The 11,009-nt window shown below is 41.1% G+C and overlaps 1 protein-coding gene across 5 annotated transcripts in view; it reads left to right on the top strand.

The window, feature by feature from the left end:
- The window catches only part of LOC117224200 (octopamine receptor beta-1R), a 244,764-nt gene that overhangs the window by 169,433 nt on the left and 64,322 nt on the right, over window positions 1-11,009 (top strand). For 2 of the 5 annotated variants that reach the window (XM_033476962.2, XM_033476959.2), the window contains exon 2: window positions 6,535-7,565. The exons of 2 other annotated variants lie outside the window; for them this stretch is intronic. In XM_033476962.2, the coding sequence (XP_033332853.1) occupies window positions 6,936-7,565 (630 nt within the window). In that variant the 5' untranslated portion in view covers window positions 6,535-6,935. Of the gene's footprint in view, window positions 1-6,334; window positions 6,450-6,534; window positions 7,566-11,009 lie in introns of all 5 variants that reach the window. One more of the 5 variants, XM_033476961.2, reaches the window with a different exon arrangement.

Below are 11,009 nucleotides of genomic sequence, written 5' to 3'. Positions count from 1 at the left end.
GATCACTGTCGCTGCGTCGGACGGCCAGCGCGACGCGGCATTGGCCGCGAGGGCGGGGCGCTGACCGCGCTCGCTCTCCGATTGGTCAGTGTTTTTCGTGGATAACTCGTAAACGAAGCCTCGCAGAACATTTTCGCTAAGGAAAAAGTTGCTTCGAATGACCTCAGGAACCCATCATTTCTCGCTTGTACAATAATTTTGGAACTCATTTATTGTCATTCGTCATTCATTGTTGTGTCATTGTCTAATCATTTTACTATGCAAGTTTTAGAACAGTGTGAAACTCGTACGCAACGTGCAATCTATACGTATATAATTTACATTTATCTGAAAATTAATATGGGTTTATAATCCACAATTATTGCAAAACAAATATTATTGCCGTTGTCATGAAATGCGACAGAAACCGCAGCCAGTTGCAATTCAACCAACATGGAAATTATGACGAAGCGAGTTCTTAAATAAATAAAAAAAATGTCTCGAGCGAAGATTGCGTCCAATTAATTCGATAACCGTTCGGTGTGTCAATGATCGAATTATCCTCGCATCGTTATTTAGGATATTATCCGTAACGCGGATCGATCTTAATTCTTATTTGCATTGTTAACGACGTTCTAGTCGCCGCACTTAACCGGCCCGGCTCTAAATATAGCTTTAACGCCCCGCTGATGTAATTATGTGGCGGTTTTAACAGTCCTGCGTGTGTCATCGTGTAACAAAATTGCTTCACATTTTCGCTGAACGGAAAGCACGTCACGCCGAGCCGCGCGGAACAGCGCGGATGGCACTGAAAGTGCAAATTAAGATTAATTGCCTGAAATAAATAAGAACTTCGTGTGTAGAAATAAATCCGGGTCATGGTCGTACGAACTTATTGCAGACTTAATTTTTTTTCTCGCAACAGCTCGAACGAAGCCGTTAAATATTAAATATAGAAGCAACACTTCTTATTAATAACAAGTGCTGGTGATAATAATAATTCGAATATTATTATATAAAATTAATATATTGTATTATAATATATTATGATATATTATATAATTATATTAATATCGAATGATATCTTTCACTTGTGCTATGTAGACTACGTGTCTTTATGCGAAATTAAATTTTAAAAATAATAGCTGTTAAAAGAAGAGGAATTTTAATGAATCTAAAATAAAGTCTTAAATACACTTAAAATAAGAAACTTTGAAATAAGGTTTTACATTTAGTATCTTTTTACAAGTACACAAAATTCGTTGTTGAAAATATACATAACGTTCTGTTTATTGAAGCAAAACTATTCTTTCTGTCAAATCGTTGCAAATATGATAATTCACGCTGCTAACTTCATTTTGTAATAGTTATATAATTATATATAACCTTATTATTATTATTATATTATAACCTTAAAATTAAGATAAATGAAGATTCCGCAAATTAGCTGTCAAAAAATAGCGATGCCACGAATCATGGAGAGCACAATTTTTATTATAATCAAATAAAAAGAAAGTCAATATTAATATTTAATTATTTAATTTAATGTCTTCTTATAATTTCGTTTATTTTGTTTAGTAATTCCTTGATCGATATAAGAGCTGCTATCTATTGTAAAATTAAAGAAATTGTAAAATTAATCTTCAAAGAAAAATGGATCATAATCTATAATTTTAACAATAATATTAACAATAATATTACACCGACAATTGATGATTGTTACTACGAGATCTTTAAACAAAAATACACCCACAATTTAGCTCTCAAATTGTAAAACGATAGATATCGAATATTTCCAGTTAAATAATAAATTGCATTTCGTTAAACAATACGGTCCCAGAAAAAAAAATCGCGTGAAATATTGAAAGGACGGAATTCCAGTTTGACGTAAACTCGACAGAACCGTCTCGCTCTTTGGGCGCAGTCGTCCGCGTGAACATCCTGTGTAGTAACACCCTAATCGATGGAACAACATGCGTCGTTTCCCCATTGTTAGCAAGCTGAAGCGAACCGATTGGGCACAGGAAATCAAGCCAGTCCAAGCATCCTCGGCGACTGTACCTAATCGTGCTTCCGCCGGATCTACGGTGTTTCGGGTGACTTTAATTGCGGTCAAGCATCCTCCGACTCCGGCGACGATCCAACCTTTGATAGACTCGAATTATACTAAATTCGAAGATTTATCGTAATCGGTCGCTCGTTAATTCGCGGCCGCCGCCGCGTTTTGGCGCAGCGCGCGTTAAAATAAACAATTAAATTGCCACGCGTTAAAAAATATAAATTCCGTCGCGACGCTGTCGCAGAAACAAACCTAATCTCGCGGCTTGTATCGCCGTGTTGAACCGAGTCGAATCAGTCGAGCGGATCTGCGCGCATTTTTCTTTTCAAAATTTGTTCGGAAACACTGAAATAACTTCATAGAATTTAATTCGATTTTTATCTATTTTGAACCCATTGCAACGGAATGTAATACGATTCTTATTTACTTTTAATCCATGCAATCGAACGGAATACGATTTTTTACCTATTTCGAGTAATTGCTATTGAAATTGGAAATTGCATACGAGGAAGGAAAAATTCGTTTTGCAATAGAGCACAATAAAGGATGATGAAATCACCGTATTCCTCGCATTTAATTATTCTTGTTATTATAAATCATTCATTGCACCGTGATTTCTTTTTTGGACGCTTCGGTCGGCACGCGTTTCGGTCTCTAATAATCTCCCTAATTAAATGAAACAATTTAATATTATACAAAAGAACATGTGCAATAAATGAACAAAATTTATGTTTCTACTCACTTTAAGGAGTGCTTTATTATATGAGATAACAATTGATTCAATAATACTATCATAAACAATAAAAAGGAGCAATAGTTCTTGTAACAATATCGTGTCCGAATATTAATGCGATTAATTAATTAATTAATAATATAATATATATAATTATAATTAATTATATAAATATATATATATATGTTTATTTATTTATAAAATTATATAAAATTATTATTTATAATTTTATAAATATATATATATATTTAATTAATTACATATATAATTAATAATAATATTACACCCTGTATAACGTATACAAGACCAATATTAATAACGTTTGCCATAAAAATGAAGCGTTTCGCTGTGCGAGTTTTTCCAAATTAGGGAACACGTGACCTGTGCTCCAAGCGATCAACTAATAATAGTAATATAATAACGTAATAATTTTTTATCACAAAAAGAATATCGATTTTTGATTTCTTTTTCCCTATTGCTCGCATCATTGTGCAGCGGCGGCGTCTGTCGTTGAAGTGATCTAGACCTTGGCTCTAGTGGACTTATTGATAGCGGTCGCAGGCCGGCTAACGGCCGGATGCGTCGGTGTTCCACGATTGAGATGGACCGAGAGGAAACGAATGATAATGGCCCTGACTCACAGCGTTCCCCGTTTGCCAACGTTTCGCGGTAATGTCGCGAAGAATCGAGAAACCTTGACTCCACGGTCCGTCCGGCTGTCGTGACGATGATGGTCCTTGGCGGTCATGCTGCTTTCGGCTGAAATACGGGCGCAGTTACGGACGCCGCGAGAAAATGAAACGCATGCGATCGCGTATGCAGCCTGCGATCCATCAAATCTTCACTGCAATGGACATTCGCGTTTCGAGATCGCGGCAAATCGATTTGACTTGCTTGCAGGCAAAAACGCATTATTAGCGTTTCATTTGCTTTGCGGACGGTTAGATCGAACTGTTAATAAGTCTTTAATAATCTTAGATAGATACCGACGTATGTTTTCATTCATTCATTCATTAAATCGTAAATGCAAGAATTCATTCATTGTTCAATGGCTGTAACAGTTTATTCCTTTTTTTTCTCCTTTTGTTTTTTAAATTGACTTCATGTTCATCGAATAAGGCACATTAAATTGTTGAGTTCTTTTAGTTTATTTATTTTTTTAATAAATGTAATATGTTCTCCTGAGATTATCATTTGTGAGATTATGAGACATATGAGATTCAAGAATTGGTATTTGACGTGTGCGTTAATCTTTTAGATGAATAACGACGTTGTTATTTGAATCATGTTTTAGACTTTCATGACATAATTTTAATATATATCAATAATAGCGCGGCGTAATTTTATTATAAACAATCTTGTAGTTGCTCGGAATAAAGAGAAACGATTTTTCGTCAATAAAAACGCCTCGACGTGCTTACCAGCTGATTATTCGCAAAAATGAACAATTTAGGGAGAGGAGATACGATTATTCACGTGGCCTTCGAATTGCCTTCGAATCGCGTCGTGTAGCCTCCGAACTGCCTTCGAATCGCCTTCAAATTGCCTCCAAATTGCCTTCGAATTGCCTTCGAATTGCCTTCTAATCGCCTCCGAATTGCCTTCGAATCGTGTCACATGGCCTCCGAATTGCCTTCGAATCGCGTCACGTGGCCTCCGAATTGCCTTTGAATCGCGTCATGTGGTCTCCGAATTGCTTCCGAATCGCCTTCGAATTGCCTTCGAATTGCCTCCTAATTACCTCCGAGTTGCCTTCGAATCGTGTCACGTGGCCTCCGAATTGCCTTCGAATCGCGTCACGTGGCCTCCGAATTGCCTTTGAATCGCTTCATGTGGTCTCCGAATTGCTTCCGAATCGTCTTCGAATTACCTCCGAGTTGCCTTCGAATCGTGTCACATGGCCTCCGAATTGCCTTCGAATCGCGTCACGTGGCCTCCGAATTGCCTTCGAATCGCTTCATGTGGTCTCCGAATTGCTTCCGAATCGTCTTCGAATTGCCTTCGAATTGCCTTCTAATCGCCTCCGAGTTGCCTTCGAATTGCCTTCTAATCGCCTCCGAATTGCCTTAGAATCGCGTCACGCGGCCTCCGAATTGCCTCCCAATCGTGGCAAAAAATTAGAAATAAAAAAGTTAAGCCGTCGTTTTTATTCTACCATTGCTGCGTATTCATATTAATGTACACCGGCACTCTGATCGCTCCATTTTCTCACCAAGTGCCCCGAATTTCCATAAAAACGAGCCGCGATGCCCGAAGAATCGCGACTTAGTACTCTCGGATCTGCCGGTCGTCAATTTCGCGCTCCGAACAATTCTGGGAGAAATAACTGTACCGTGTTCCTTTTCCCGGCATTACATCAGCCCCGGCGAAATATATCCACCGTAAACGAGACGCGGCGATGAGAGAGAGAGAGAGAGAGAGGGCGCGCTCGTCCGGGAAAAGCCGAAAAACAATCGGACGAGCAGCGTCGGGCGCATAAACAGGGAAGAATTCTGGAAATAAAGCCCGGGGGCAGGCAAACAATGCGGCCTCGGTCGGACCGCGTATTATATTAACGAGAAACAAAGCGAAACAACGTCGGACGACCCGGAACAAAGACCTAACGGCGCGGTTCGCCTAACTCGGCCGGTTCGGCCGAAGGCTCTCGGGCGCATACCACGGCCAAAAGCATCCATCGTATTAACATAATAACGACAAGCCGGAAAATCCCGTCAGAGTAAATTGGTTTTCACCGGCGTACGAATGGCAAAGCAACGATTCGGTTAACTACCCCCTCCCTAACCACTCCGGACGTCTCTGCGGTGCCATTGCTGGCGGGGATAGAGTCCGTTCACCAGCAGAAATTAACCCTTTGCTGTCGGAGACATTTTACACTCGAAATTCAAAATAATTCCTTCGACTTCTAGTATTATTTATATATTATTATTTATATAACTCAATGCACTTTGTACACATGAAACTGCATTTTGTGACCTGTGCAACAGTTAGACTTTTAGCAGATTTTTTATGTATAAACCGATTTGACAATGTTCAGATTATTTTGTAACGTGATACAATAGTTTTTAACGGCGCCGCAGAGTCGCAGCTCGAGTGCAAAGGATTAACCCTTTATTATTATATATATTTATTATTTCATTAAACAAATGTCGCCGGCGATTCAAATGGCTCGCCATTTAAAGTTCAGGCCTCGGCATCGCGACCCCGGCTACGGGAAACCGTGATCCCACAGTGGTCGCCGATAATTAATTCGAATAGCGCCGAACGTAGAATCGCCGGCGAACTCGTCTAATAAACCGGGCAGCCCGCGAGAAACTCGTTCTCAACAACATCTGTTTAATCTGAGAATCAGGAGGGAACACGTCCGGCGAACGCTCAAGAACTTCGGCCCAGTTGTCTTGACGCCGGTGTTCACGGAATTTAATCAAACGATCTACCTGATAGAACGATGGCAAAGTTAAGCTGACGAGCTTCGTGTACCTGTTATCAACTTCGTAAGCCGGATCGGTATCCTCGCGGCGGTTTCAAGAACGATTGTCTTCGAACCTATTTCTTTCTTTTTCCAGAAGAACAGTGCATCGAATGTCGCACTTGCCAGCTAAAAAGCTATTTTTCTGGCTGTTTTGTTTCTCGCGCGAACCTCTTGATAACACTTTAAAGAATCCCGACAAATTCGACTCGGTATATATCGATATTTCCCGCGATATTTTTGTCGGTATACGCGCACACATGGTTCGAAAAACTGAGCAGAATTTTCTTCGAAAAGTACGCAGGTAGAGGAAACAGAACCGGCGACGCCAAGGCTGAAAAATAACGCCGTCCTGCCGCCTCGACGAAAACGACGCAGCGAAATCGGCTCCGCGCTCAAAGGCCTAATCGAATCTCCACGCGTCGGTGTAAACAGAGTCAGCCCTTAGCCCGAAGACGGCTGGCATGAATCGAACGCCTTGAATTCGACCGTTCCTCGCGATCCTGATCGAGATCCAGCCTCGAGACGTCGGCGTCGCGAAACTTGCCAGGATGCCCGCCGTCGGCCAGGACCGGGCCCGTGACCGCTCCATCCTCCTCGAGAGCTTCCAGAACTTCAAGACCGTGTTCCGGGAGCGAGAGAGCGCGGCTTGAACGGTATCCCGGCGCCTAACATGCACCGGGGCCGCTCCGTTTGGAATGGAAGTCAGTGAGCCATCGGACGAAGACGCACCGCTAGGCAGCATCGGCTCGACGTCCGGCATCGGCAGGCTCTCGGAGACGGTGAACACGACCGTCCAGCAGACGTTGCAGGCGGTGAACAGCACCGGGGACACCTACCAGCAGCAGAATCTCGTCTGGACGGTGGCTAAGGGCGTGGTCATGATCAGCATCATCGTGACCGCGTTGATCGGCAACGCGCTGGTCATCGCCAGCGTTAGGAGGCACAGGAAGCTCCGGGTGCCCACCAATCGCTACGTCGTCAGCTTGGCTGCCGCGGACCTTCTAGTGGCTGTCTGTGCGATGACCTTCAACGCGTCCGTCGAGTTGTCGGGTCGCTGGATATTCGGCCGAGTGATGTGCGACGTCTGGTGCTCGTTGGACGTTTACTTCTCCACCGCGTCCATTTTACACTTGTGCTGCATCAGCGTGGACAGGTACTATGCTATCGTGAGGCCGCTAGAGTACCCGGCCATCATGAAGAGAATCACCGTGACCTGCATGCTGGGCAGCGCCTGGCTACTGCCCGCCCTCATCAGCTTCATACCGATTTTCCTAGGCTGGTACACCACCGAGCAACACCTAAGGGACCTTGTACAGAAGCCTGAGGTAGAGTACGTTCGCGTGTGTCCTCGGTGAACGTGCACAGCTTTTGGGATACTTCGGGATTCTTCTAGTTTTTCTTTTTTTTTGTTAGTTCGCGACGCGTTGTTCGGGCTTCGAGGGAAGACGGGGGTGCACCGATGCTCGTGGTACGATGATCGTGCTTCGTTGCGAGGATTTTGAGTGACGATAGGTGTTCTTCTTCAGGTACGGATCTCCTGGGTTCGTGGTTTTACCGTCGTTTTTGACTAATTAGCGCTTAGGTTGTGCATAAAAATTGGATAGTTTGGGAAAAAGAGATTATTCGAGCTTTGAGTCTCGTTTTTATAGTTGTTGAGGAGACAAACTGAGCAGGGCTTTCTTTGAAAAGGGTGCAGGGTGTGCCTGGTAGGTGTATGCAAGCTGGCACCAGCTGATTCCTTATAGAAAGGAAACGTGGAATAATATTTTTTTGTTTGGGGCTTAGTTTTTGAGAAAAGCGAACTTTCGAACTCGATTTTCTCGAAGACTGAAACAATTTCAAAGAAAGGAAATTGTATATTCTTGTATATTCCTTTCATATTTTTTACGAAGAATCGCCCGGGTATTTGCTTCCACGTATCTTTCAGGGACACCCTGTATATTATATGATTCCAAATTTTGATAGATCTATCAGTGCAATTTCTAGCTATAATTTCTAGTTATTTAATAGACAATAGAGATGACTAATTACAGTAAATTCTCCCTAATTAGGGTTCGAATCTTACGCTTCGTTTTTATAGTTGTTCATTATTTAATTTTAATAATAATATTTACTAATCAGTGTGTTTAATGGAAGCATACGTTGTGATAAAGATGGTGGAAAATTTAAATATATTCAGTTTTTAGAAGCGGCTTCAGAAACTGCACACGGTCGCCTTTGGTGCTTTGGTAGGTTTAGTGTTGAGGATTAGCATTCATTATTGCGAGCATTGGTGTGCCTTGGACTTTCTTCCTCGAAGAACCGACTGCGAAGGTCTTTTGGTCAGATGCAAAGGTGACATTTAAATTCCGGTGTAGAACGCAATGTTTTACTGGTGATGTTGATCGTTCCGAATTCATCGTTTCTCTGGAAATTGTTTGGGTTACCGCACTATAGATTTCGCGTGTTCTTAGCAAAAAAAGTTCGTAAGACTCGTGTCATATTGCTCTCAATTTATTGAAATTATTGATAGATGAATGTAATCTTTGATAGTCTCCTGTATTTACGCAGGTGATTTCAAGTAACTTTTTCCTTTGCGAAAATGCAATCCGCGGCTTTGTTTACGAGTTATTAACGAAAAACGGTGACCAATGAGAAGCGCAGCGAGCTTGGCTGGCGCGAGGCGGCGCAAAGCGGCGGAGCCAATCAGCGGAACTGGGCTTCGTGCGCTCGTTGGCTGGCGCGCCAGCCGAGCTCGCTTCTCATTGGTCACAGTTTTTCCTTAATATCTCGTAAACGAAGCCGCGGATTGCATTTTCGCTAAGGAAAAAGTTACTTCAAATCACGTCAGGAACCTTCCATTTCAAGATTGTGAGACATTTTTGCGACACTCTGTATAGCGAGACTGGTTTATACTGACATCTTCATTGACATTTCTGCAAGATAAAAACGCCGATCCGTGTTAAACAATTATTCGATACTAGAAATCATTTTTTTTTGTAATATTTTTGATAACGTTATATTTTAAGGAAAGTGTTTCCACGAAAGCAAATTGCAGTAATAATTTCTTATAACAAAATCTTATTATACTATTATTATATTATCTCAAGAATTGTATCTTGATGGGAAGGCAATTTCGCTAAAACCTTAAAATAAAATCCTTTGCTGCACGTTGCAAGCCACATCTAAAATGAGATCGAAACAATTCATCGTTCGAAATTGATCGATTTAGATGATCGCTGTCGGAAAATAACGAATAATTTCAAACAAGTTTGTTCCCCGTTTCCGTTTCGAATCGAATTAATGCCGGTCCGTTTTCTAGGTCCGACGTTCCCCAGCATTTTGTTCGTTTTATCGGCCGGTCTCGTTGAGCATCGCCGGCGATCCTCGATTCAGTGCCGTAGCAAACTCTCATTTGTCCGGGGAACGATCGAACGAATCGAAAATGAATTCGACCCGCTTTCCGACGGGATCGTTGCATTCGGCTGCGTCACGTTCCGCGTGAATTCGTAATTCGCGACCGTTTTCGCAGTCGATCACGCCGGTCGAGCCGGAGAAGGCGTGCCCCTGATAAGCCGCGTGAAATTTTCCTCTCTACGGCGCAACAATTAACACGTTGAATGCCACGCCGGTTTTACAGAAATTGTCCATGGCGCCATGATGAATTTTCTTTTATGTATATAACATAAAAATTATATTATATTATATTATATTATATTATATTATATTATATTATATTATATTATATTATATTATATTATATTATATTATATTATATTATATTATATTATATTATATTATATTATATTATATTATATTATATTATATTATATTATATTATATTATATATATTATATTATTATTATTATTATATATTATATTATACATATAATGTTGAAATATTATCTGCAATAGATAAGTTACAGTGTACAACCATGTTTGACATGTTAATTGCGACAGGGGTCACTATTTGAATCGACGATGGTAATAATACAAAATTTTAGATATTGACATTTCTTTTAAATTATATGAATATAAAATATTATTAAATTATTAATTATTATTAAATTATATAATTATATATAATTATATAAATATATAAATATAAATTATATAATATATGGGCGCGCCGGCGTATATATGGCCCCCATGGCGTCACCGCCAAGTTAAGTGCCGGTCACCGGTGACCCCCGTGGCATTCAACGTGTTAATAGCGTGCTATTTAGCGGGTGTTTAGAGTTCGATCGGGCAAGACGGACTTCAATCGGCCCCGACGCGGATCGCGAGACAGAGGCGGGGAAGGAATCGGAGGGAACGCGCGATGGCCAAGACGGACGACCTTCGGGATTTACATAAATATGATTTAGCGTCCGACTCTGATTCGAGTGTACCGTAAACGGAAACGCGGAATTAATAGCTTTCATAAATCCACGTCCGGCACACGCGCTGATTTTCGATGCAGATTGCAGCATTTCCGAAACTGTTTTTCGATTCAGAATTTCCCTTCGCCGCATCGTCTACTACAGCTTCGATCATTCGCGCTTTACGACAATGCGATCCGATTGGCCGGCGAAAGCGTTTTTTTGAAAGCTTTACAGGTCTCGCGGTTTTCTGAGAAACCTTCGTGGCGAGCCGGCGTTTTATCCTGGATTAAACTGCAATTTTACAAAGAGAAACAAAATTATCATTAAATTGTGCTTTGCGAATCATCAGCAATCGATTGTCAGGTTAACTTCACAAATATTGAAATATTAGGTTTATTATTGTTACCTTCCTTTCTTTTTAACATA

Source organism: Megalopta genalis, chromosome 13, assembly GCF_051020955.1.
Source record: "Megalopta genalis isolate 19385.01 chromosome 13, iyMegGena1_principal, whole genome shotgun sequence".
Lineage (NCBI taxonomy): Eukaryota > Metazoa > Arthropoda > Insecta > Hymenoptera > Halictidae > Megalopta > Megalopta genalis.
This window is presented reverse-complemented; position numbering and strand designations above follow the sequence as displayed.